This window comes from Panthera onca, chromosome B4, assembly GCF_046562875.1.
Source record: "Panthera onca isolate mPanOnc1 chromosome B4, mPanOnc1 haplotype 2, whole genome shotgun sequence".
NCBI classification, from domain to species: Eukaryota; Metazoa; Chordata; class Mammalia; order Carnivora; family Felidae; genus Panthera; species Panthera onca.
Window position 1 is genome coordinate 130560538 of NC_138345.1, and position 25816 is coordinate 130586353.

General features: G+C 59.8%; 1 protein-coding gene and 2 long non-coding RNA genes across 3 annotated transcripts; 2 read left to right on the forward strand and 1 right to left on the reverse strand.

The window, feature by feature from the left end:
* The first annotated feature begins 6713 nt into the window (after nt 1-6713).
* On the forward strand, nt 6714-12276 carry LOC132693775 (uncharacterized). Its single transcript, XR_013556650.2, has 5 exons — nt 6714-6819; nt 6856-7966; nt 8391-8679; nt 11019-11101; nt 12097-12276. It is a non-coding gene; the product is annotated as an uncharacterized LOC132693775 (long non-coding RNA).
* Nucleotides 7914-20890, reverse strand: IL2RB (interleukin 2 receptor subunit beta). The gene is made up of 10 exons (XM_060656413.3): nt 20759-20890; nt 17576-17696; nt 17032-17146; nt 16230-16308; nt 15373-15478; nt 14363-14511; nt 13043-13208; nt 12719-12839; nt 11309-11393; nt 7914-8653 (listed from the first exon to the last, which is right to left on the reverse strand). The coding sequence occupies exons 2-10, from the start codon at nt 17670-17672 to the stop codon at nt 7919-7921; spliced, it is 1653 nt and encodes a 550-aa protein (XP_060512396.3). The 5' UTR covers nt 17673-17696; nt 20759-20890; the 3' UTR covers nt 7914-7918.
* On the forward strand, nt 18282-22611 carry LOC132693776 (uncharacterized). The gene is made up of 3 exons (XR_009616940.3): nt 18282-18555; nt 19461-19625; nt 21793-22611. It is a non-coding gene; the product is annotated as an uncharacterized LOC132693776 (long non-coding RNA).
* The last annotated feature ends 3205 nt before the right edge of the window (nt 22612-25816 follow it).

Sequence of the window (25816 nt, forward strand, 5' to 3'; positions counted from 1 at the left end):
ATGATGACCTCATCTGATGTACATCTGTGAAGAGCCCTGTCTCCAAAGAAGGTCACATTCATAGCTATCAGGAGTTAGGACTGCGACATATCTTTTAGGGGACACAAGGTCAACCCCTGCCAGGCAGGGGGAGAGGGGTGGGAACAGGCTGTTTATCGGCAATGCCGCGGACTACTGTTCCAAAGGTCCAAGTGACCCTGAGTCCTCAAGTCGCTTCTTTCTCTTTTTTTTAAATTAAAAAGAATTTCTTTTATTTTACTTTTGAGAGAGAGAGAGGCAGAGCATGAGCAGGGGAGGGGCAGAGAGAGTGGGAGACACAGACTCCGAAGCGGGCTCCAGGCTCCGAGCCGTCAGCACGGAGCCCGACGCGGGGCTCGAACTCGCGGACCGCGAGATCATGACCTGAGCCGGAGTCGGACGCTGAACCGACGGGGCCACCCGGGCGCCCTCCCTGCTTCAGAAGCACGTTCCCTCTGCACGCCTGAGCTGCTACCCCTGCCTTGGTCTGCCCCCTCACAAACACAGATGTAACCTGTCACTTCCCCCTCCTTGTGGCCTCTGGGAGCCGTCTCACGGCTGGGAGGAAAGGAAGCTGCGTGAGCTGCGCACATCTTTCCAGTTGCCTTGACCAAGCCTTTAGGGGCTGCCCCGGTAGGGGCCCCGGAGGCCACCTCTGTCACCTCTGCCCAGCACACGGTGAACGTAGAGCAACTCGCTCGTGTCAGCACCAACAGGGTGCCGGCCTGTGCTGGGCCCCAGGGCCGCAGAAACAAACAAGGCTCAGTCCCGGTCCTTGAGGGAGGCAGCTCAGCCGGGGGAAGACAGACAGTGCGACAGATGCCAGACTGTTCTCTCAGCAGCAGGCAGAGAACGAGGCCCTCAGCAGCACTTAGGGACACTCCTTAGGAATGAGAATCCATCAGGATGGCCTGTCATCGACTCAAGTGTGAGACCTCGCAGGAATCACTGCCTCAGTGACCCTACTTCCCTCGCCTGTAGAGGGATTCGAGGCTCGTAAGGGCTTCCGGTACCCTCATGGAGGCCCTAAGGCTCTGCGATTTTGTGGGGCGCCCGGGTGGCTCAATAGGTTAAGCGTCTGACTCCGGCTCGGGTCATGATCTCGCGGTCCATGAGTTCGAGCCCCGCGTCGGGCTCCGTGCTGACGGCTTGGAGCCTGGAGCCCGCTTCGGAGTCTGTGTCTCCCTCTCTCTGCCCCTCCCCTGCTCATGCTGTGTCTCTCTCTGTCTCTCAAAGATGAAGAAATGTTAAAAAAAAAAAAAAAAAACAACTCTGTGACTTTGTGATACAGTTAACCAGACATGGGCTGGCCTCATCCTCCCCCCCCCGCCAACAGAAAAAAAATGGCCATTTCACTCCATTTTGCAGGTGACAAAGTGCAGACGTCACTTGTCAACATCACACAGCCAGGAAGTGCTGGGATTCAACCCCAGGACCCCCCTGATGTCAGATTCCCCCAGTGACCACCCCCCTTCTGTGTCTGTGTCCCTCCCCCTTGGGGCCCCTCACCCCTTCTGTCCCAGCTCTGGGTCCTGGCCTCTGGCCTCTGGCCTCTGTCTGCAGGCACAGTTAGAGGAGGACTCAGAAGGTTCTGGCCTGGCCCCTTGACACTTTCCCAGCCAGAGGTCAGGGGAGTGGCTTCTGATCAGGGGTTTGGGGGTTGAGGCCACAGTCAGGGACACACAATGGAAACTCCTCATGCGTCACCCAGCCTGTCCTCCTCCACTGTGCGGTCCCTCCTGGCGGCGGGGGGTCCCGGAACACGCTGGTGGGGGGAGGTCACCAGCAGGCCTGGGACTGGAACCCAGCTTACCTGCTTCCCAGTCCTGTGCTCTTCCCAGGGCTCTGCCCAAAGATAAATTTTTAAGACTAAAAACCATCAGGCAATAAAAAACTTCCAAGGCACACAGAAGTCCAAGTTTCAACAGATACGTGTACGTTTTTTCTGGTTCTCAAAATGCTGTCACAGCCAGGGCTCCTCCCCTGCGGGCAGTTCGGTTTGAGGGCCCAGATCCAAAGGCTGGAGGCATAGAAGCTTCTCCAAGGAGCGGCTTTCAGGCTGCCTTGGAGGAAGCAGCCAGCGCTGGCTCGGGTCCCCCGCCCCCTCCGAGTACCTCTCTCCTCTGGATGCCTTGTGTCATCGGGGCAGCTGTCAACCCAGATGTGGCCGTGACGGCCTGTGGGCTCTGTCCTTTCTGCCGTCCACGTTGGTTCCAGTTTATATACAAGTTCAGGTTCTTGGACCTTGTGTGTCCTTCCCTCCTTCCCTTCCTTCCTTCTCTCACCCATCCAGCAATACGCACATTCACTCAATGAACACCCTGTGGCAGGCGCTGGGAGGGACAGCGGTGGGGACAAGGGCCTGCGAGGATCCTTTAGTGTCCCTTCAAGAGCTGCCTTCATTAAGCACTTAGCACGCCTGAGCCTCTGTGCTAAGCACACGGTGTTATTAACTCACTTGGTCTCCACAACAACACCGCGAGGGAAAGAAGGAGGTACTATTCTGAGCCCATTTTATTTATTTATTTATTTTTAATTTTTTTTTTTTTTAACGTTTATTTATTTTTGAGACAGAGAGAGACAGAGCATGAACGGGGGAGGGTCAGAGAGAGAGAGGGAGACACAGAATCTGAAACGGGCTCCAGGCTCTGAGCCGTCAGCCCAGAGCCCGACGCGGGGCTCGAACTCACGGACCGCGAGATCGTGACCTGAGCCGGAGTCGGCCGCTTAACCGACTGAGCCACCCAGGCGCCCCTCTGGGCCCATTTTAGGGCTGAGATGACCAAGGCACAGAGTGGCCAGTGACTTGCCCAAGGCCACACAGCTAGAACGCAGGGACGCAAGGATTTGAACCGGGAGGACTTTAGCACTCACCCGGGCAAGTTTTTTTTCACTGATTCTCAAGTGCGTGCACGTCTGTCTTACCCAGTCTCTCAGCCATCCAGTGAAACAGGAATGACGGAGTTTCTGAGTTCTGCGTCACAGGGGAGGACAAGAGGTTCTGAGAGGACGGCACACGTCCCCCAGGGAGTTTGGCTGGGGGGGTGGGGCGGGGGGGGGGGGTGGCGCGCCGGAACCCTGGGCCCTCACCCCTGCGTTCTCCTATCTCAAGGCCACTGTTGTTGGGGGTTGGGGGGTAAGCGGTTGGGTTGTTGATTAAACTTAGCTCAGCACGGGTGCCTGGGCCTGGCCACTGTGACAGCCGGGACATCCCCTTGGCTGGCTTGTTCAGAGACATTTTCCACCACCATGATATGACACACTCGAGGCTCCCATCACAGGGCCCGGCGGGGTGGGTGGGTGGCGAAGGGCTGTGGGAAAGCAAGGCCGGAAGTTCTGAGTGGGGAGAGAGATACAGGTTGGGGGGGAGAGGTTCCCCGTCTACAATTCCAGGAAGCCAGGACGCAGAGGGAGGGAGGAGCTGGCGGGAGACGCATCATCTTCCTCTGTGCACCTGGCCTCGTGCCACGCGCTGGGCCACAGAGAGGAGGCTGGCTACTGTCCTTCTGCAGAGTCCCCAGCCCTGGGTGGGGGAGCGACCGTGGAGAACACAGAGATGAGTAGAGGGACAGCCACACCCTCCTCTGCGGAACCTGAGCCTTTATTGGAAATGGGCTGCATGGGAAGCTTCTGGATGAGTCTCCTGAATTGGGGAGGGAGAGGGACCTGTTGCACGGGGCTGTAGCCAGAGAAGCTCAGCCACCCTTCAGCTAGTTTGGGATACGGTTGGTCGAGGACGTGGAAGAATTAGAGAAGCAGGTGGCAGGGGACAGGCGGACCAAGGAGGAGGCTGAGCAGGGACCCGAGCTCAAGGCGATGCTGCCGCCTCACAAGGGTGGGGATGGTCTCAACTACAATTACAATCGTGAAAAGGGGGCTGCTGTTGTCACTTTTTAATCCGTTGCCGGGAACTTTTAAACTTTTAAACTTCCCTGAGCCTCAGTTTCCTAATCTGCAAAATGGGGGACAAAACACCTGCTTTGCTGGGTCTTTTCAGGCGATGAGGGTAACGCTTGGTAAGCAGTGGCCAAATGTGCCTCTTAATCTTTTCTGAAGTCATCCAGGATGCCAGTAATTGAGAGGGCAGGGGTAGGTATTCACCCCAGGATGGACTGTTTCCTCCGTAATTTGCTCGGTGACCATGGACGCTGGAAGTTGCTTGGGGTGGGATCTGGGAAGCGGGGAGAGAGCAGGGATACCAGATGGACTGGGGAGGTGAGGAACAAATATAGTTCGAGAAATTGGAGGTCTGAGAGGCTGGAAGGCCTGCCCACCTCTCCCTCCTTTTCTCTGATCCCCCAGTCTGCCCGGCTGCCTCCTGCTTCCCACTCCGCACCTGACAGGTCTCCCGGGGCTCTCGGCCGCCTGCGTCCCAGCTGGTGCCGCTCCTCTCCCTGCGATCTGACCCAGGCAGGCCTGTCTCTGCCTCGCCCTTCCTGCCCCTACCAGCTGCTTCCTCCTTGCCCCGTCCCCGGAGGCACAGACTCTGACCCACCCAGGACATGTCACATGGTGGCTTCGGCCCCATCAGTCCATCTGGTGTAAGGTGGCCCCTCATTTCTGCTCACCACCAGTTCAAACTTCTCATCAGACCACGGTGGGGACCCTGGGCATGTTCCCTGGGCATGTCTGCTAATTGGCCCCTCTCCGCTTTCCAGCCCCCATCCCTGCCTGGAAAATCGGGCCTGGGAAGATAAGACCTTCCACTGTGGAAGGAATCTCAGGAGGATTATCTGGTCCAGATAGGTCACCAGGTGCCAGCTATGATCATTTGGGACCTGCCTGCGGAGTCTAAAGCCGTACCCAAACTTCGCGGGAAGGAGAGCTGTGATCGGTTAGCGATGTCTGGTATGAGTGGGTGCAATTGATTAGCAATGTCTGCCATGGGTGCAGCTTTGTGAACGTCAGCTATCGCTATCTGTGATCTGGTCCAACTGTTCAGAGTCAAAGGCACTGAAAGGGGAAAAAAATTATATATATATATATATATATATATATATATATATATATATAACCTTATTTACATTTATTATATTCAGTTTATATTATATTACTTTATATTATATTAAATGTACATATTAGTCATATTTTTATGATATTTTATTTTTATTTTCCCATGAGACCATGTCAGAAGGTGCCTAGGCACAGAATAAGAGAAACCTGACTCCTATTAGTGAAAATGATATTCCTCTTATAATCTTTTTGCTTTCTCACTGTTTGGTGCTGGCATGTCTTCAACAGCCTCCCAACACTTGCCAATCTCCTCTTTAAAAAAGTTTTTTAGTGTTTTTGTTTTTTTAATTTATTTTTGATAGAGCGTGAGTGGGGGAGAGGCAGAGAGAGAGAGAGAGAGAGAGAGAGAGAGAGAGAGAGAAACACAGAGCCCGAAGGAGGGTCCAGGCTCCGAGCTGTCGGCACAGAGCCCCATGCGGGACTCGGGGGCTCGAACTCGTGAACCGCGAGATCATGACCTGAGGTGAAGTCCGTCGCTCAACTGACTGAGCCACCCAGGCGGCCCGCTAATCTCCTCTTTAAACTAAGAAAGCCGAATTTCCAGCTGGCAACAGATGGAGACATTTTGTTTTATTGTATTTACTTTTTAGAGTTCCCTTTTATTTACAGAGACTATCGGTGTCTCCATTCACGGAAGCAACACGACGATTTTTCTTTAAATACAAGTAAACAAAATAGTGAATGGAGTTACAGGAAAATATCAAGTACACAGCAACAGAGATGACACACGCAGATCACTGAAAATAAATACATTACAAATGAGAAATGTAACCGTCCCAAGAACGCTTCAAAGTGGAACCTGACTTGCAGAGCGGCCTCTCGGTTGGTCCCGGGACACAGCGCAAGGCTCTGGGCACGGAGCTCGGGTCTGAGGCTCAGATCAGGACCGAGGAGCTCTGTGGCCCAGAACACATGGCATCACATGGCAGGAGGTGGGACGTGAGCTGGCCAGGTAACGAAGCTCTTCCGTGGGAAGGATCCAAGACTCAGACAACCTCAGGAAAGGGGAGTTTATTCTGGACGTAAGGAAAACAAGAATCTTGAGTGAACAGTCAGCAGCCTCCTTGGCAGCAAGAGTCTCTGTTAACAGAGCCCGGCGCTGTCCTCTACACGGGACGAAAGTCCTCCGCTGCCTTCTCTGAGGGTGCCTTTTCCGCAAGGACGTGCTCCCTCCCTGAGTGCACCCTCTCGAGACGGAGAGTAACCTGATTGGCCGGTTCGGGCCCCGCCTCTCTGATTGGGCAGAGCTTATTTTCTGAGCCAGCTCATAGGCTGCTTGTCAGCCTATGGGTGGGCTTGTGTCAAGTGCCCAATCAGGGAGGAGCAGGGCCTGTAACTGGAGGACCTGTCTGGTCCCCCGCTGAGCTTGGACGAAGTCCTTTCTTGACTGAGGTTGGTCGTACGGGAGCAAGATTGTGACGGACGTCGCAGGTGTGACCAGTGCCAGAGACAGAAGGGAAGAGAGATGGAGAGGTGGTGGGGAGCACCAAGAAGGAAGGGGCCGGCTCTGTGTGTGTCTGCGTGTTTGCGTTGGTGGGGAGGATTGCCATTGTAAAGGGGATGAGCCTCTTGCTGGAATGGGCGTGCTGGAGCCTAGCGGGCATGGGGCTTTGCCTCTCTGAGTCTTGACCTCACACGGGTCAAGGCGCCGGGGGTGCTCTGTGCGTTGGATGATGCCCCCTATGTGAAGGCAGCCGGGCACAGGGAGTCCGAGCAAGACGGTTCCAGACGGTTCATTATCTCATCCGGGGGATACGGTGGGGTGCCAGGTACCCCGTGTCAAGTGCGGTGAACGGAGTTGCTCTTCTGGAGGCGGTGTGCCAGCCCCGGAGCCACGGAAGAGGTCCTTCCAGTAGAGGGTGGAGTGGCAGGGGCCCAGATCTGGGCTCCCTGGGACAGCATCGGAACCTGCCACTGACAGGAGGTTCACTTTCCAGCAGCATGCCCTAGGAGTCTGTGAAACCTCCATGGAAACATCCAGCCAGTGTCCCCTCCTCTCCCCCCACCCCCCCCCCCCGGGGTATTTGTGTCCATACTGTGGTAAGGACACAGCAGGAAAGCAGGCTGAGGTCATGAGAGATCCCAAGGGCGAAGTGACAGAGCCGCTGGGTCTAGCCATCCCGTGACCCCGAGAACTGTCCCTCCAGCACTGAGTCGTGAAGCCTGGGCACATGAATGGAAGCAGTGTTTCCTTCCAAGGGAAGCGGACCTGACACTTGAGGGATAAGGGGGGTTTGTCCCCTAGATGAGGGAGGCACTGAAGGCACCGGGGAACAGCATGTGCCAAGGTGTGGGGGCAGGAGGGAGCTTCTGGTGGCTCAGTAGGAGGGTTCCAGAAGGGAACGTCCCAACACGATGCTGGAGGAGCAGGGGCCAGCCCAAGAAGTGAAGCGGAGGGCAGTGAGGAGGCATGGCAGGGATTTAACCAACCGGGGGAAGCAGCTTAACCATATTTATGTCCTGAAAAGAGCGTTCTCATTGTTCTCATTGTCCTGCGGGGGAGGGGGGGGGGGAGATGGGGCAGGAAGCCTGCGGAGAAGACCCCTGGAGAGCCCCGAGAACCCTCCCCCAAGAGTGCTTGCAGGGCTGAAGAGGAGGGATGCTTCAGGGACAAAAGCCATGGGGCTCCGTGACTGATGAGGGAGTGGGAGAGTCACGGTGCCCCCACCCCCCCCACTCTGCACTTGGGCCATAGGACCAGGAAGCAGCAACTGAGGTCTTTAGAAGTGAACGGCCAAGTGTGCTAAGTTGGGTGGGGGCCCTCTGGGCAGAGATGTCCGGGGCACGGCTAGAAACCGAGTGACTCAGCAGTGGACAAGCCTTGAGGACAGCGAGCCCTCAACTGGGCCTGGCACCACAGTGGGCAGTGACCCGCCGGGTCGTCCGTCTACCCCGAGCGAGCTGGGTCCTGATCCTGCAGCTCCTGGAGGGTCAGGTAGGCATCGGTGTTCAGGGTCAGGCAGGAGGCAGGGGCTCTGAGCTGGCCTTGCCCAGGAGGGCTGGCCCAGGGGAAGCTGACCCTGACCCCCTCCCCAGGGCCAGGGCCCGGGCCCGGGACCTCCTCTCTTGCTCCTTCCACGGAGCCCTCCAGGGGTGGCTGGATGTCCACCGGCTCAGGTGCACCTGGCGGGGGGGACATTGGGGGCCGGGGGGCCCAGTCTCTGGGAGCTCCCTCCTGCGGGGAGGGGGCCAGCTTCTTGTCATGAGCTCCAGTGCCCCCCGGGGCCGTGTTTGGGGGGCCCGGGCCGCCGAGGAGGAAGGTGCAGTAGGCGTCTTCCTCCCCGGGCGGAGGCAGCAGGGGTGGCAGGAGAGACCCCGCAGGCGCCCCGGGCCCAGCCTCATCGGGCTCTTCCGTGCAGGGGTCATAGGTGAAGTACACCTGGCAGGCCTCGATCTCCAGAGCGTCCGGGAGGTGGAAGAAGAAATAGCCCTGATTGGTGAAGCAGCTGGTCAGCGAGTGGCCGCTGGTCTCGGCTGAGGACGAGGAGGGCACCTTCTCCTGCTGTAGCAGGAGCAACTGTGTGGCCTTGGCGTCCCTGTCCAGCACCTCCAGCGGGGAGATCTCGGGTGCCGGCGTGTTGGGGCTGAAGGACGACGAGGGGAAGGGAGAGGAGAGCCACTTCTGCCAGGAGAAAGAGCAGCGGGGAGGTGAGTGGGACGCCTCCTCCAGACTCTCAGCCACAGCTCCTAACTACCGGCTACGCAGGGCGGCCACCTCCAGGAAGGCCTCCCTGACTGCCCGCCCGCCAACTGGCTTGGGGAACGCTCTGGGTCAGCCCAGGGAGTGTGCTTGCTGTAGGCGCCCGGGGGATGCGTTGTCTCCGCGCGCGACTGTCTCTGGGGCACCTGCTGTGAAGCCTGGCGCTGATCTAGGCACTGGGCACAGGGTAAAATTCTCCGTGTGTCTGGTGGGGGCTGGCACCGGTGTGAGAATCAACCAACCCGTGTTGGAAGCGGAAAGGGCCCTGGAGCACATCTCGTTCACTTCACAGATGCACGGAGAGGGGACGTGCCCCGGGGCCGATCACACAGCCAGTGGCCCCGGGCGCCGTGCAAAAAAAAAAACCTCTCTGGCGGGGACCTGATGGCCCCGCAATTCTCCTCTCCCTCCCAGCGCCGCCGTGGAGCCCCCACCTCCCGTGCCCTCCATCCACGGAGAGAAGAAAGTGCCCGCCTGAGCCCTTCCCACTTGGCTCTGGGATCCGGTGGGCCCAGATCTGGGATCCGGAGGGCAAGAGCAGGGAGAGCCACGTTCCAATCTGGGCCCCGGCCCCCTCGCTAGCTGTGCGACCCCGGGGGCGGGTCACTGCACCTCTCTGAGCCTCAGTTCCACAACAGTGAGCCACCTCTTTCCCAACTTCCTTGGCGGGGGTGGGGGGAGTTGGGGGGGTGGTGGCAGGAAGTTGTCAAAGAAGAAAATGAAGGTGGGAATTCCTAGCACAGAGTGAAATGCAGGCCACCACCCGGGGTGTGAGGGACAACAGATCCCTGGGGGGGGGGGGGGGGGCGGGGGCGGGCGTGATGGGGGCTTCAAGTGGGTTTTTTGAGAACCTCAACAAGCCCTCTGTCCTGGGAGCACTCAGCAGCCGGACTGTGGTCCCCTGAGTACAGCGCCAGGGCCGGATGGGTTCCTCCGACAGTCCTGTGCCCAACAGGTCTGGGTAGAGGGAAGGAGTGCAGGGGGGGGCGGGGGGTGGGGGGAGGCTGGGCAGGGTCTGTCGCGAGAAGAGGCAGTGGAGGAGGCTAGGGCCCGGCAGCCGGGCAGCCAGAAGAAGGAGAGGCCAGTCCCGTGACCAGCACCCGTGTGCCAGGGCCTGGCCGGCCCCCCTCGGAGGTGTGTGTGGTCAGCCACTTCCTGGGCCCAGGGCCTCTGTCCACAGTGCCCTGAAGCGGGGGGGTGGGGGGGGGAGGGCGCAAGGAGAAGCTTCTCTCCCCCTCTCGCACGCTCACACGCTGGCACGCACACTCCCAGATCCCGTGGACAGGGCAGCGGGCCTTGTGGCCCTGTCGCCGGAGGTCCTGGGGTAGAGAGAGAGGAGCGGGCCTCCCACCCCGACACAGAGGAGAGGATGGGGTCCCTCTTGGCCAGCCCCAACCCCCGAGCACATCGTGCCTCCCCAGGGCCTCCTTGGGATACCCCCCTTCCACACCTGAGGGCGGGGGGCAGGCATCTAGGCCTGGGGATGCCCTCATGGGAAGATGGGGTGGTTTGCACCCCTCCGGGAAGGAGCTCACTCCCACCCGGAAGGTCCTAGTCCCTTAGAACCTAGATAGTCAGCCAAGGCTTGCATGAATGCCTCTGTTGACGGGGAGCTCACGACCCTTAGGGCTTTAGGAAGAATTTTAAGGAGATGCATTCCTGCACATCAAGAGAACCGTAGGTTAGCGATCCCCAGTCTTGGGAGTTTTCCAAAGAATTCCAGAAGGGGCCCTGATCCTCGGTAACAGAGAACTCCGGCTCTTGATAGCTCGGGCCCAGCGTGGCTTCCCGGCCCCTCAGGGCTCCTCCGGATCTCCTTCCACCCCCACCCCCACCCGCACCGAATCTAGAGAGCCTGGGGAGGGGAGGGTGACAGAAGCAGCCCACCGCATTCCCCACCTCCCTTGACACTTCCTTCCTGAAGCGAGTGTGGGCTCGGGGAGGGGAGACGACTGAGGTTGAAATGGGGTTCAGAGTGTTACTACTCTCGGGGGCCCGCGCTTTGACCGTGAATCTGGGTCGAGTGACGAGGTGTGGCTGGAGGACTTGTTAGCACCGGGGACGAGGCAGGGCGCCCGCTCGGGGCTTTGCGCAGGGTCCGAGGAAGCCCTGCGCCCACGAAGAAGGTCTGCGCAAGTGGTGGGGTCGGGAGAATTTGTACCTGGCAAGCCCTGCTCGGTGGACAGACTGGTGACAGTAACTCCCACTAGGGCCCCTCGAGCACTTACTGTGTCCCAGGCAGTGGGTCCATACGCCTGGTAACACTATTTCCCTCCCCTTTTTACAGGCGAGGAAACGGAGCACAGAGAAGTTCTCTAACTTACCAGACATCACACAGCCAAGAAGGGGCGGAGCCGGGATTAGAACCCAGTAAGTCTGGCTCAGACGGGAGGTGCCATTCAGCCTGAGAAGGCTGGTGCCAGAGCTGGGGAAAGGGGCCCACCCCCACCCTGGAGGCTACTCCCTTCCTTATTTTGTCTCCTTTCGCAAAGCGCAAACCCACTCACACCTCTGCCCGCTCTCTGGCCAGCCCAAGCCGGCTGTGCCTGCTTCTGGCCTCCACCTCCAGAGTCCTACCTGGAAATCTCCTCCATGCACTGACTTCAGCTGGGAGAAGAATTCTGAGGGATCTGGGATGTGACATTTCAGAACCTTCTTCAGCCTGAACAGGAGAGAGGGAGGGAGGGAAGGTGGATGAGAAGGGAAGGGGGCCATGGTGTCCGGCCAGCCCCCCACGGCCCTGAAGGTAGGGTACCGAACCCCTCCACATTCATTCATTTGATCAGTATCAAGGGAATGCCCAGTAAGGGAGGGGACACAAGAATGGCAAACAGAGAAGGCCCCTGATCTTAAGAAGAGACAGACACGAACCAAGTGTGCAACATTATCATGCATTCTATGCAAACAGAAAGCAGCAGACTGTGAAAGAGAAAATGTAGGGCTGGCGGGGGTGTGGGGGGGGGGGGCATGTGAGCCAGACTGGTCAGGGACCACACACAGCCAGGCGTCTGGAGTAGAGTGAACCAGGAGTAAGGAGGCAGGAGAGAGGTCAGATCGTGGGTCTCTTAGTCCAGGCTGTCATGGATGGTGGTTCAGGTTGTGCACTGCCCAAGGGCACCCGGTTGTAGGAGGGTAGTGAGTGGGGGCTGACTTCCAGCCCGTGCTCGGCCTGCCAAGCAGAATGCCCCAGTATCTGTAGGCACCTGCTTCAAAATGTAGTCAGAGCCCCAAGGCCCCAGAAAGCCCGTCTGCCCCGCAGATGTCGGGTCAGCCCTCTCCTCCACCCCCTTCACGTAGGGTCTCTGCGCACCCGGTTTCTTCTGTTTGGGATGCGCTCCCCAACCCCCTCCACCCTGCCTGCTTAGCTCCTCCTTCAGATTTCAAGGGACCCATCACTTCCTTGGAGAAGCTTCTGCCAGCCACCCCTCAGCCAAGGTTCCTGTCCCTGTTGTCTGTTTCCAACACATCGAACATCTTCCTTTGCCATCCTCCTCGTGGCGCGTCATTGTACTCGTGTGTGATTAATAAACGTCTGCCTTCTCCCATGGGTCTGTGGGCTCCAGATTGCATGCGTGTGGCCTGCCCCTGCATTCCCAGCACTCCGCCCCAGGCCTGGCACTGAGCTGGGGCTCAAGAAATAAAGAAATACACCAACGCGTGCCCGGACCTAGAGAGACCCGTGAGGACACACGCGCAGACAGCCGGCATGTGCACACACACACACACTCAGCTCCTGAGAGTAACGCTCAGGGCAGGGTTGCCATGGGGCTCTCCTTCCTCAGATCCCCTGAGGCCGGTTCCACAGGGTTCCATCTTTGGGGGTGGGTGGCAGGGCAAAGCCAGGTGTTAGGCAGGGGGGACTCTCGGGAGGGCAGAGGGAGCACCAGCGTGTCGGAGCAGGGTGGGGGGCTCAGCCTAGAGCCTAACCCGGCAAGGGGTGCGTGTGTCAGAGGAGAGCACGAAGGAGCAGGAAGGGAGGGCGCTTACCATGGCCCGATGTACCGGCAGTTGGCCAGCAAGCAGACCGAGATGATGAAGCCAAAGGCACTGCTGATGCCCATGGTGATGTGGCCCAGCCAAGGAAAGGGCACAGCCTCCTTCCCTGGGGCTGCCCGGGGATGGGAGGAGAAGCAGGGAGAGGGGTTAGAGAAGGGCCCCCATCGCCCAGGTCCCTCCAGCATCCCCCTGCCATTGCTGGGGCCGAGCCCTGGACCCCGTCCCCAGGCCTCCCCCGCCAGCTGCCCTCGGATCACACCCCAGCCAGCCCCTCTCCTGCCTGAGCTCTGTCCCACCCCTTCTGCCCACTGGTACCTGCGGGCCTCGTCTTGAAGGCCAGGGGCTGGCTCCAGGGGCTCCAAGCCTCATTTTTGCCCAGCTGGGGCCTGACCCGCACTTGAAGTTCATACTGGGTGTCTGGAGTGAGGGTCTCCAGGCAAATCCATTGCTGGTTCTGCGCGAGGGTCAGCAGGGAGGCCTCCTGGGGCAGAGACAGGCAGGGGTGGGGGCTGTCAGAGCAGAGGGGTCCCCACAGCCCTCCTCACCTCCCACGGCAGGGCTGCCTGGGAGGCTGAGCAAGGAGCTCCTTCCTTCCTCGCCTCCAGCCTCCATGCCCCCTCACCCAGTCCTACCAGAAGGCTCCCTGACTCCCCAGTGCTGAGGCCCCAACCCCAAGCTCATCTCGAACCCCTCCCTCTCACTCAGCCTTCACACACAAAGCCTGCCACCCATCAGCTGGTTCCCCCTGCGGAACCTATTCTGGACCCTTCCCCTTCTCTCCTCTCCTTCCCCCATCTCAGGCAGGGGCTGGTCTCCCTGCTCCCACCCAAACTCTGCTGCAGTCTATTTTCCGCGTCCAGAAAGAGGATTTTCCCAGGGACCCCGCCCACCTCTGGATCCCTCTTTGCTCCTCCCCGCTCCCCCACCCCCACCCCACCCTCCGCCAGCCCTCAGACACACAGGGTCTTGTCTTTGCGGTGTCTCTTTCCTCTGCTTGGAAAGCCCTCCCCAAACCTTTGCAGGGTCTGCTCCTCCTTGGCCCTGGGATCCCACAAGCAGCCTTCTGTGGGCACCTGACCTGAGGGCCTGCTCTAGGCCCTCTCAAATGATGTCATCCCATTTAATTTCCTGGGTAGCACTGATCAATATCTCATAGTCTCCAGGGTCCTGTTTGCAGACAGTCTCCCCACCCTCCATGTGAGTTTCCTGACCGTGGGGGGATCTGGTCAGTTTCATCCTCCACCCTCTTTGCCCACCCCCCCCCCCCGGGAGCACATAGTAGGTACTCAGTGTTTGCTGAGTGAGCGAGCAAATGAGGGAGCGGGTAAGTGAATGGATAGGCGACCGACCCCAGTGGATGCGGACCACACCGGATTTGAAGAACGGAAAGGTGGCTTCCCGGGGTCTCTGAAATCTCCCGGAGAGGACAGTCACCGGCCTCTTGGCTAGGTAAGACCTTGCCCTGGTGCCAGCCCGGCATCTGCCACCAGCTGGAAGCTCTGGGTTGTCAGGGGGCACATGGAGGCAGGGGGGGATCGGAGCTGGCAATAGCCTCGGGGCCGCCGTGGCTTGGCGGAGATGAAGGATGGACAGGGTGACCAGGGCAGGAAGGAGGAATCAGGGCAGGGCACTCACCTCCCAGCTGTGGCCTGGGGACCTTTTCCGGGCCTCAAACTCCAGGTATCTTTCAATGTAGTGGGAGGACTGGCGAACTTTCCAGGTTATGTTGCATCTGTGGGTCCCTACGTGGGTGACTTGGAGGGAGTCGGGGGCCATCAGGCGAACTGGAAGCAAGAGAGGGACAGAGGGAGACAGGAAGGGAGAGTGGGCTTGGGGGACACTGGGACACGATGCTGAGGTGATAAAACCGAGACGTGCTGGGATTCCGTGGTCGCCCTCTCCCTCTACCCGCCCCCCACTCATGCGCGCTCTCTCTCTCTCTGTCTCAAAAATAAACATTAAAAAAGAGAGAGAGAGAGCTGCCTAGCTCTCGCCCTCTGTTTCTTAGAGATGGCCCCTCCATGGTCTGCGGCTGGAGTTGGACACCCAGTCATTCAACAAACCTTCCCGGAGCACTGCCCAGATGAGGCCTGGTGCTGAGTAATTGGAGTGGAGACAGAGGGATCACAAACACTCCGCCCTCAGGAGCTCACAGCCCAGTGAGGGGAACAGTCCCCTGATCAGGCAGTGAGGACCCAGGACCTAAACACCCTGAAGGAGGAGGCACAAAGGGCTGGGAGAGTCTGGGAAGGCCTCCTGGAGGAGGTGACTCTCCCCTGAGCCCTGAAGGGTGAGTGGGAGCTTTCCTGGTGGGAAGAGCCTTGCGGGCTGTGGCACCCGCACGTGCAAGGGCTCAGAGGCACGGAGGGGCACGCTGAATTTGGAGAGCTGGACTTTGGTCGTGGCAGGGACACAAGCCACAAGACGAGGAGTCCTAGACTGGGAAGCCAGGGCCAGATCCTGAGCCTCGAATAGCAGGGTAAGGAATCGGGACTGCATCCCGAGGGCAGCAGGCAGTGACAGCTCGCACGCGGGTGTGGAGAGAGACTGGGACAGGCAGGATCCCCCAAGGGAAAGACAGGGAAGGAGGTTCCCAGTCGGCCCCAGTACCCGCCCCCGCCCCTGCTTCCAGATTCTTCACTCACGGTTCTCAAAGGGCTTGAATTTCTGGGTCATCAGCACCCTCCACCTCTCCCCTTCGCGGCACATCACCCTCATGCCCACGGTGTCAGCCGAAGTCAGACTCTGAGTCTGCAAGGGAGGGGGGGATAGAGGAGGGGGAAGATCGAGACCCCAGTAAAAGTGGAGCCCCTCCGCAAGCCCCCCCAGCTAAAGCAGGGGGTCGGTCAACTTTCTTCGCAAAGGTGCAGATAGGAACTCTTTCTAGCTTTGCGGGTCAAGCGGTCTCGTTCACGACTACCCAGCTCTGTCGCTGTCCTGCGAAAGCAGCCAGAGACAACCCGCAGGAGAACGGGCGTGGCTCTGTGCCAGTGAATCTTAATTTACAGAAAACAGGCATGAATTTGATCCATGATCTAAAGCGGGGTGGGCTGCCTCGGTGGGGGAGGGAGTTCCCCATCACAAGAGGTGTGCAAGCAGGTTAACACCCACCCCGCCGCCGCCCCCCGGAAACGTAGATCTGGAACAATAGCTTTGAGTATGAAAGCCTCCCTTCCTCCATTTCTCCCCACCCCCACACCCTGACTTTTGGGGAAGGAAATGGCCAGGTAGTGAGTATCCCCTGCCGGCAGGCAAATGCTCAGGTTCCTTGGCCACTCCTCCGGTGGATTCTTGCTGCAGGTAAGAAACCCAAAGTCATGCATCTGGTCAGCAGGGGCGTCCGGATTCAAACCCACGCCTCTGCACCCAGAGCCTGTGTGCTGTGCGAGCCCATCTCCACGTTCTCCTGCCCCTTAAGAGTGGATATAACCTGCTGGTGCTTGGAAAACGGGGAGGGCACCTGCCCTCCCCACGGGCTCTCTTCTCAGCTCCCACTACTCACATCTGGGGATCCAAGGATCAGGTAACAGGCCCAGGAGGCCGGTCCCATCGGAAGCAGCTCACAGGATTTGTTCCAAGACCTTCCAAGGCAAAAGAACCTCCTTAGGACAGAAGGAGGGCCCCCCAGAGCCGGCCCCGGGGACGGTCCCCCATCCAGCAGGGCCGGTCGGCGCGGGGCTCTGTGCCAACCTCGGCAGAGGCAGAATTCTGCTGCGCCTCCCGTCGTAGACACCTTCCCCAGCCCTCCCCAGCCCGGCCCCGCGGTAGCCACAGTGACCTTCTAGGGCAGGTGGCCTCCACACCGAAAGCCCTCCAGAATCTTCCTGTGGGGCTTGATGGAGCCTTTGGAACCCCGTAGAATCACCACCCACTCAGAGTCACCTTTGCCATGGGCACCCAGAACATTTGGGTCACAGAAACCCCTCGCTGACTCCTCCTGGGGAGTCCTTCCTTCTCCCTTCCTTCTCCCCCTTGGCTTCTCAAGTCCAGTGTAACCTTGGCATAACAGGTCTGTGTCCCCAGACTACGTTGTCCAGCCCATCCCTGGCCCCTCCACCGCAGCCTGGACCCCTGTTTCTCACGCCCGCCCTGGTCTCAGGCGTCTAAACATCTGCCTCCTAGCTTTTCCAGCCTGATGTGCTGCCAGGGGTGTGGGGGACCCATCAGTCCAAATGCCCAAAGCGTAACATCTTGGCATCTACAAGGAAGGCATTCCAAGAGTCTAAATGGCAATGATTAGAAGACCCACCCTGCCCCGCCCCCCGCCCCCGTCTCGAGATGCTGTGGTTTCGAGGGACACTCACCGTTGATCCGGCTTAGCATGGATCCTGCAGAATGTGGCCTGTAGGTCCCCATCCCAGCTCCAGACACAGGAGATGTTGGCTTTTGAGTTGTAGAAGCACGCGAGCTTGGAGGGGTCTGCCGACAAAAAGAGGCGTGAGTGGCCGGCTGCAGGGTGCCCTCCGGGGCCGGCCTACCACCCTGCGCCCTGCACCCTGTGCCCACCAGATGGGCAGGTAGGCGACCCTGCTGGGCAGAAAAGATCTGGGGGGATCCATTTCAGAGAGGACAAAACTGAGCCCCAGAGCCTGCAAGGTCCCAGAGGCAGGCCGAGGCAGAGCAGGGACGAAAAGCCAGTGTCTTCCTTTGACGTGGAGGGACGTGTGGATACAGCAGGACAGAAGGACCGAGGGAGAAGGTGGACGCCTGATCTCTGGTCCCATCGCCCTCGCCTCCCTCCCTCCCGGCCTCCTGCCGCTTCTCGGCGGGGGTCCTGAAAGGGCTTCTAGACGGCTGTTGGCCACCTTCCCAAGAAAAGCACGGCTATCCAGATGCCAGGGTCCTCACCGTTCACCGCTGTGGATGCCTGAGGGATGGCCAGGGACAGGAAGAGGACAAGGAGGGACAGACACCAGGGCAGACCAGGAGCCGCCATCACAGCCATGCGTGGGAGCTAGGGAAGGGAGCCCTGGAGGGAGGAAGAAGAGAAGGCACAAGTGAACACCCGCCACTCCGGGCGGTGGGCTGGGCCCTACCAAGCCAGCACCGTCCGGCCTCAGGGCCTTTGCACCTGCTGGTACCTCGGCCCTGCCCACACACTCCCTTCCTTCCGAGATTTAGAGCCCCACACGTTGTCAGAGCTGAAAGGGCCCTCTGAGCGAACCCAACCCCTTGTTCAAAAGCTGGAGGAACTGAGACTCAAAAAAAAAAAAAAAAAAAAGGGAAGACTTGCTCCAGTCCACACAGCGAGGCCAGCACAGAGCTGGGATTAGAGCCCCCCCCACCCTCTGTGCCCTGCTGCCCCTTAATCACACCAAAACCCGTTCATCGGGAGGCTCCTGTAGGCCGGGCTGTTTTCAACTCTTTAAATGAAGCAATAAGGCCATCTACCAGATGATACCCTTATTATCTCCATTTTCAGGTGAGGAAACTGAGGCACAGAGAGGTGAAGCAACTTGCCCAAGGCCATAGAGCGGAAAAGAGGCAGCTGTGGAATCTGAGCCAGGACAGGGCCCAGGCAGGGACTCAGGTAACTTGTCCCACCCACCGAGACCGTTCACACGACCGAAGACACGTACTGATGACCTCACAATACCGAGCGCTTTACATACATCAGATAGTCTTATCTGCCCAGCAGCTTGGGGGTGGGTGCTTGTCTTAGCCCCTCCCACAGATGAGGAAACTAAGGCTCCGGGTCCTCAACCCGCCAAGGTCACAGGCGCAGAAGGGGGCAGAACTGGGATGTCACGGCCACGTTCACCCCCAAGGCCTGTTCTCTCACATCCTCTGTCCCTGCCCAGACTCTGTCCGGGGCACTGGCCCCAGAGGTAAGGCCGACAGCCTCCCTGCCCTGGAGTCCGGGTCCAGCAGGGGCCCAGGCCCACAGTCAGGTCTCTGGCCTGGGTTCAAAAAGGAGCCCAGAGAGGTGCCCACGGGCTCCTCCTTGCTTGGCCCACCGTCCCCTTAGTGGGGTGGGCTTCCCAGCTGGAGTGGGGGTGGGGGCTGGTTACTTCTTTCCTTGGGAACCCCCAACAGCACAGGGCACAGGGTTGGGGCCCTAAGGGGGTCCAGCAAGCCCTGCTGTGACCCCTAGTCGCTCGATCGTGGCCTTGGGCACAGGCCCTGTCAGTCCCCTGGAGGGTGTCACCCTCGGCCAGCGCCAGCCAGCAAGGCAACCCCATGCCCAAGACAGGACCTGGCACAGAGCCCCAGGGTGAGGGGAGGAGGGTCAGGGCAAAGGCATAGAAGATCACAGGAAGGTCAAGGCCAAACCACAGCCCCAGTAGGGGTGAGCCGGCAGGAGCAGAAGCATTATCTAGAATGAGCTCCCCACCGCTCCCATCAGAAAGGGCGCATGTGCTCTCCAAGGTTGCAAAGCACACGGGTGGGGGATGCGTGGGGGGCACCAGAGGGGCTTGGGGCTGGGAGGGCTCCTAGCCCACTCAAAGGAGCCTCGGGGAGGTTAAGGAACCTGCTCAAGGTCACGGGCCCAGCCTCAGGGAGAGCAAGCAAGTAGGACCTCTGAGCCCCAAGCGCCCTTAGCCCTAGGTTCCCACGCACACCCACGCACCCTGCCCTTCCCAACTGCAAAGCTGTCCACACCCACACTGACTCATAGGTCCCCACCACAGCCCGGGAAGGTGGCTGTCGTCACCCGCCCCTTTGACGGATGCCAAGACTGAGCTCCGCACTGCCCAAGGGGCTGGACTCAAAGCCAGTCCTCTGATTTCAGGCGAGGAGATGATAATGACGGTGACAGTGATGGTGATGACGGTCATGATGGTGACAGGGATGGTGATGGCGATGGTGACTAATACTCGGCTCTCACTCTGTGCCCCAGTCCTCAGCACTCAGCAGATGACACTTCATTTAGCCCTTACAGCAACCCCGGGAGAAGGTACCATTATGACTCCTTTTCTCAGACGAGGAGGCCAAGGCCGGAGTGGCGGGGGTGGGGGTGGGGGGAAGCCAGGGGTTGAATGGGTCATTACCGCCCGAGTTCCTGCAGGGCTGACGCTGCGGGACTTGGGGTGCGTGGGGGAGGGAGAGGACGTGAGGAAGGAGTTCAGTAGCCAGACCACTGACCTTGACAGGCTCTGTCTTCCCTTGTCCTCCTGGCCACACACACACACACACACACACACACACACACACACACGGGGGGGGGGGGCGGTGGGGGGAGGGGAGGGGGCTTGCCTCTTGCTGTTTAACCCCAGGGTGCTCTAGACCCCGGCTGTGGGGCTAGGAAGGGGACCCTCAGAGCCAGCTCTGCCCCTCAGCTCCCCCACCCCCGAGGTGCTCCGAATACAGTTCAGGGCAGGAGGCCTCGTTCCCCAAGGCAGGAGAGAGGTGCCCGCCCCGCCAGAGGTGCCCGGAGACACTACTGAGCTGCCCCCTCACACGGCCAAGGGCGGGACAGATCCGGACTCAAACCTGCAGGTCTGGCCTCCCGCCCAGGGCTTCCCTGGCCACCCCGCTTCAGGGACAGGTCTCAGAGAGGCCCCCCTCTCTCCTCTCCTGCCCCTCAGCCTCCTCGGGAGCACTTCACCCGGGGGGCGCCTTTCCATAGCTGTGAGGAGGGGGCTCGCCTGTCCCCCCCCACCCCACATTCCGCTGTCCTCTGTCTGGGGCTCAGCAGGCCTCCCCTCTCCCAGTCCTCCCGCCTCTTCCTTCACCCCTCTGGGTTGGAAGGCCCCTTGCCCCAGAGCAGCCCCAGCGTCCCCAGGGATGGGCCGGGCAGGAGAGGGAGGTCCCAGCACTAGGGACCAGCATTTTTTTTCCCTCAAGCCAAAAGCCATGAGCTCAGGACCTGCCTCATTCCTGAGGGATTTCAAGATAAGGCTGGGGGTGGGAGGGATGGCCGGGAGGGCTGGGAGAAGGAAGTCCGGGCAGATGACGTCCTGGGGCATCTAGGTGAGAGCTGAAAGCTGTCCCAAGACCTTCACTTCCAGCCGGGGCTGGCGGCAGGGCCGGGAGGGAGCCCCTGGGTGCCCGGGGACAGAAGGGGGGCAGGGGCGAGGGCAAAGTCACCTGGCTGAGACATGGGGTTGCGGTGCACTCTCTCGGGATCTCTCCGCTGCTGGGTCCACAGCCATCTCCCCAGGGCCCTGCTCGGACTCAGACTCCCAGCCGCCCAGGTAGCAGCTGGCTGATGAGGCCAGCGAAGTAAAACCCCAGGGCCAGCCCACTTCCTGTGCAGAGAGGATGGAGGGGGCAAGGCCTGGGGTGGGGACAGGGGGGTGGGGGGCGGGGGGGGCAGGGAGAGATCAAGCTGGTGAGAAACTCTGAAACTCCTAAAGCACCTAGAGGCCAGATAAAGATCTCCCTCCCCCGCTGCGGGGTGGGGGGGGGGGGCACCGTGGGTGTCTTGGCAACAGACAGACAGACGCACAGACAGACAGACACACACACACACACAATCGCCCTCGCCAAGGCGCCTTGGTGCACACAGGAGCCCCAGGGGGTGCAGCCCTCCTTCTCCCTCCTACACCCACCCCACCCCATCTCACACAGGTCACTGCAAGCCTCTGACACCTTCACCCGGCCCCCCCTCCCCACCCCACACACACACACTCAGGCCTTACACACACACAGGTGCCCTTTTCGGTGTTCCCGGCGCTTCTCCTCTTATCCCACCCACCTCTCCAAGACCTCCCTTTTCGCCCAGGCTTCCAGGGAGCCCCTTCCTTAGTTTAGCATCCAGAGGGAACTATTTTCCAGGGCTTTGCAAGCAATTTGAGGGCCACTTATTGGACATTCTAGAACCTTCCCTTCCCGCTCAGGTCATGCTTCCTACTCCTCCTTCCCCGCCCCCCCCCCCCAACCCCCTGCTCTTTGGATCAGCTCACGGCTTTTTTTCTTTTTTTTTTTTCAAATGATGAGAAGCCGCAAGGCCCCTCTTTAGAAAGGCGCACATCTATTCACGTGCAGCGTCCCAGGCCCGGGGACCTGTGAGGTTCCATCCAGCCTCCAGAAGAAGCAGTTCTGTGTTCTCTCGTTGTCCTGACCTTAATGCCCCTGCCTCGGGTGGGGGACTTTCTCATAAGCTGCTCTCTCTTTCAAAGAAAGGGACGGGGCAAGCAGGAGAGGGGTCAGGCAGCTCCAGAGACCCGGCTGTCTGCACAGAAGGGAGAGCAGAACTGACGACCCCGAGGAGAGAGGCAGACCCAGCTCCCTTCCAAGTCGAAGCAGAAGCAACAGGGCGGCCTCCTTGAGAAGAGGACGACCTTCTTTGGGGCCTGCCCACAGAGCCACCCTGCCTTCCCAGGGGGAAGGAGGCGTGGTGGTTCCTGCAGGATATACGTGCCCGAAGCACTCACCTGTCCACCGCACGTTTAATGAACTCGCAATATTCCCTCCTCTCCTCTCCCCCTCGAGCAAAGCTTTCTGGCTGCAGGAGCGGGTAGTGAACCACCCCCCACAAAGAGGAGAAGACGGCCAGGATGTCTGGAGCCCAGAATGTTCCTGGGAGCTTCTCAAGAAACCAGGAACGTTGGTCCTCCCAGGAAGGAAAGCCAGGTCAGGAAGGGGCAGGGAGAATGTTTTTTCACTGTAGACCCCACTCGTGCCACCGGCACGTACGTCCTGCCCCAAAATAAATGAACTCGGTTAAAACTTCTTTAAAAAAACATATGAAAAGAGCGGCGCCTCTGTGGCTCAGTCGGTGAAGCTTCTGACTCTCGATTTCGGCTCAGGTCGGGATCTCACAGTTCGCGGGATCGAGCCCCGGGTCGGGCTCTGTGCTGAGTCTGCTCGGACCAGTGCGGAGCCTGCTTGGGATTCGCTCTCTCCTCCCTCTGCCCCCTCCCCCGGCGAGTAAATAAAGAAACATTTTTTTTTTAAATAAAATCAAAATAAAAACACGTATAAAGAGAAAAGACATCCCCGGGCGAAGCCAGAAATCACAAACGCATCTTGTAATAAGGAGCTGACACTTTCGTCCACGGGGACGGCATTGGCCTGCCCTGCGTGGCCTGCCTGAGACTCCGCACCTCCCCCAACCCCCTTTCCTTCTTCCCTTCTCTCATTCAAGTTCGGCAAACGTTGGCTGAGCACCGAGATGTCCCCGCAGCAAGGGCAGGGACCAGCAGCAGGCCCCAGGCTGGCGCGGGTCCAGGGGAGGGAGGGGGGTGGCTCTAACCAGCCGGGGCCCTGGGAGTTGGGGGGCGGGTGCAGCACCGCGTGGCCTCCACCCACCGAGGCAGCTTGAATAGCGTAGTGAGGAGGGTCCTGCTTTGGCCAAGGGGCTCCGGCCAGGACCCCTGATCGTCCAGCAGCAGTCGGGGGGCTTTGCCCCGGCTGATACAGAAGGGCCCACGGGTGCCTGAGCTGGACGTTAAAGCCGGGTAGGGGGGCGAGGGCGCAGGCCAGGCTGGGGGCCCAGGGGGTGCACGGAACAGGTGGGGAACAGGTTGCTCCGTCCGGCCCCCGGGCCAGGCCCGCAGAAGGCCCCTCACGGGCGTCCCTGTTTCCACTCCTGACTCTGCCGGTCCGTTCTCCACTCAGCAGCCAGAGCAAGCTTCCCCTGAGCCAGATCAGCCCATTTCACTGCAGCAACCCCGCTGAAAGCTTCCAGTAGTTTCCAGTGCGTTCATAATACAATTCAGACTCTGAATCTCGGCCTCCAAGCCCCGCGGGAGCAGCCTGGCCATCGTCTCTGAACTTTCCTCCGGCTCAGGCGCTGCGGCTGTCAGGCCTGTCCCCACACCTCGGGGCCGTGCGCCCAGATCCCTGCCCGCCCCGCTCTCTACAGCGCCAGCCCCTTTCCCATTTTCAGGCCAGGAAATCGAGGCTCAGGGGTCATCTGACGAAACGTGGCAGAGCCAGGATTAGAACCAGGTGCGTCTGATGGAGGACATCAGATTCTCTGAGGTAACCCGAAGAGGAATCCAGAAGCTTCTCCAATGCCAGAGGCCTGACAGAGCTCACTGAGACCTGCCCAGACCTTTATCTCAGGGATTCTGGGGGTTGGACTTAGCCTCTTCCCCTCCCAGCACCAGAACGGCCAAGTGCATCAAACCCTGACTCCTACGACGGCCTCTCCTGTGCCCTCCGCGCCTCCACCGTCCCCTCCCCCTCCAATGCGTCCACACAGTGCCCATTGCGAAACAACGGCACCTCACCCCTGCACCCTCAGCTTTCATAGCAAAGCCCCAGCAGCTCAACTGCCACTTCCCCGGGGACCCCACTTCTGTAGGCGCCACGGGCCAAGCACATGTGGGGGCTCCTGGCTTCCTCTTCCTCGCCCCCCACGTAAGCCGCCACCCTCCCCAGTCTCCGCAGTCACTTCGCCAGCCTCCCGGGCTCCAGATCCGATACCCGCGCGTTTCCGTGTTCCCCTGTGAGTGGCTGGTTCACCAGCCCCTCGAACACCAGCACCCAAAGCAGCTCCCATCTTGCATAAACCATGCCTTCCACTCGCCAGGACTGCTCCAGGGGGACTGGCTGTCCCGCCTTGCCTGGGCCTGAAGGGGTGGCGGGAGGGACATGGGACTTTGAGTACTCACGCCTGCAGGGAGCGGAGGGGCGGGCAGAAAAGTCGGTCACGTCATTCCCATCCCACTCGTCCTGCACTAACTCAGCTCCTCGATTTAAAGCCAGTCCTTCCCTGACCCCCCACCCAGCCAGGTCGGATTCTATGCACGCGCCGGTTACCCCATCTCCTGTCATGACTGTTTATGAGTCTACACTAGGGCCCCCCTGGCAGCAGGAACCGTGTGTGACTCCATCCAGACAGCTCCAGAGCTTAGCAATGACCCAGCATACAGAAGGTGTCAAGACGCATGGAAGGAAGGAAAAGAGAAAGACTCAAGTGTTCCGCATGGGATACAACGAAGATTCCAGCAGATACAAATTAAAAAACGACTCGGGGAGGAATGTATCGAAGGTTCCAAAGGCTCGCCATCGGCGTGGTTTTAAAGGGTGGCTCCCGTCGCTGGTGTGAGCTCCGAGCGGCACGACCTCTCTGGGGGCGCAATGTGACGACATCCGTCCGTCGCTCCGGCCCGTGACGCAGCGGCGCCGGGTCCCAAGTTCATCCTGCAGACAGAGGCAGGCCCGCGCAGGAGGCGTGTGCGCCAGGACGGGAAGCAGCCGGAATGGGCATCGACGGAGGACGCCGGGTACGCGGAGAAAGGACCATGCAAGGCGACACAGCCGCGACAAACCCAAGCAGGCAATTCTCCGCGCCTGACCCGGCACCATCCCCAGGGTGTGTGGAGGAACCAACAAAAGCCGAGTTCGGAACGAAGTGTGTAACATGCTCCGCCCCGTGCGGGAGGGGCCGATGCGAGTGAGTGTGTAAATGTGAGAAGGTGTGTGCACGCGTGTGGGTGTGTGCACGCGCCTCCTCGTATACGTGCGTTACGTGGGCAGGAGTCCGTGTGTCGGGGTGCACGTGAGGGTGTGATGGTGAGTAGGTGTGAGAACCCGTGCCGGGAGCGTGTGATGGGTGTGAAGGTGCACCTGCGTGGGGGGGGAGGGGGAGCGTGGAGGTGTGCGAGGGTGGGCTTTGGTGAACGGGTTGCTGTGCGTGTGCGTGTGTAAGGCTAACTGGGCACGTGTGCGAATGTGTGTGCGTGCGTGCGTGCACGCGTGTGTGTGAGCATGGCTGTGAACTAGCACGGGCACCAAGTGGAAGGAATCCCTAGAGATTTTCCAGCTGGGAGACCCAGGAGGGAGAGGAGGGGGAGGAACTCTCTGGAAGAGTCTTGTGTGCAATTTGACCTTTCTTTCCCGGGAACAGGGTATCCACTTAAGAAAGTGAATAAAATTAGAACCAAATACCAAACAAAAGTGGAGGACCCTTTGTGGGGGTGGCATTCCCCTGAGGGCTCCTGATCACGTCCCGCGTCTCCCAAGGAACCTGAAAACCCTCCGGTCCCCAGGCCCCTGGGACCACCCCCACCCTGCGCCGAAGGAGCCCAGGGAGAGAAGCTTTCTGTCCACAGCCATCTCGACTCCGGACCCCCGTCTCCTGACTACCGGGCCAGAGTCCCGTGACGGGGACAGTCCGGAGGGCGCCAGAGACCCTCTACCAACACCTTCAACCGGTTGCCCCCTTTCCCGTGGGAAACAGGTAGAAAAGAA

Bases quoted from the DNA above. Each gene is read 5' to 3' on its own strand.
- IL2RB (XM_060656413.3), bottom strand. From the start codon at position 17,672: ATGGCTGTGATGGCGGCTCCTGGTCTGCCCTGGTGTCTGTCCCTCCTT. The intron at 12,840-13,042 runs GTACCAGTGGGC...ATCCCCGGGCAG, and splicing joins CTTCAAGACGAGGCCCGCAG to CCCCAGGGAAGGAGGCTGTG. The intron at 11,394-12,718 runs GTAAGCGCCCTC...TCTCCTGTTCAG, and splicing joins TGCCGGTACATCGGGCCATG to GCTGAAGAAGGTTCTGAAAT.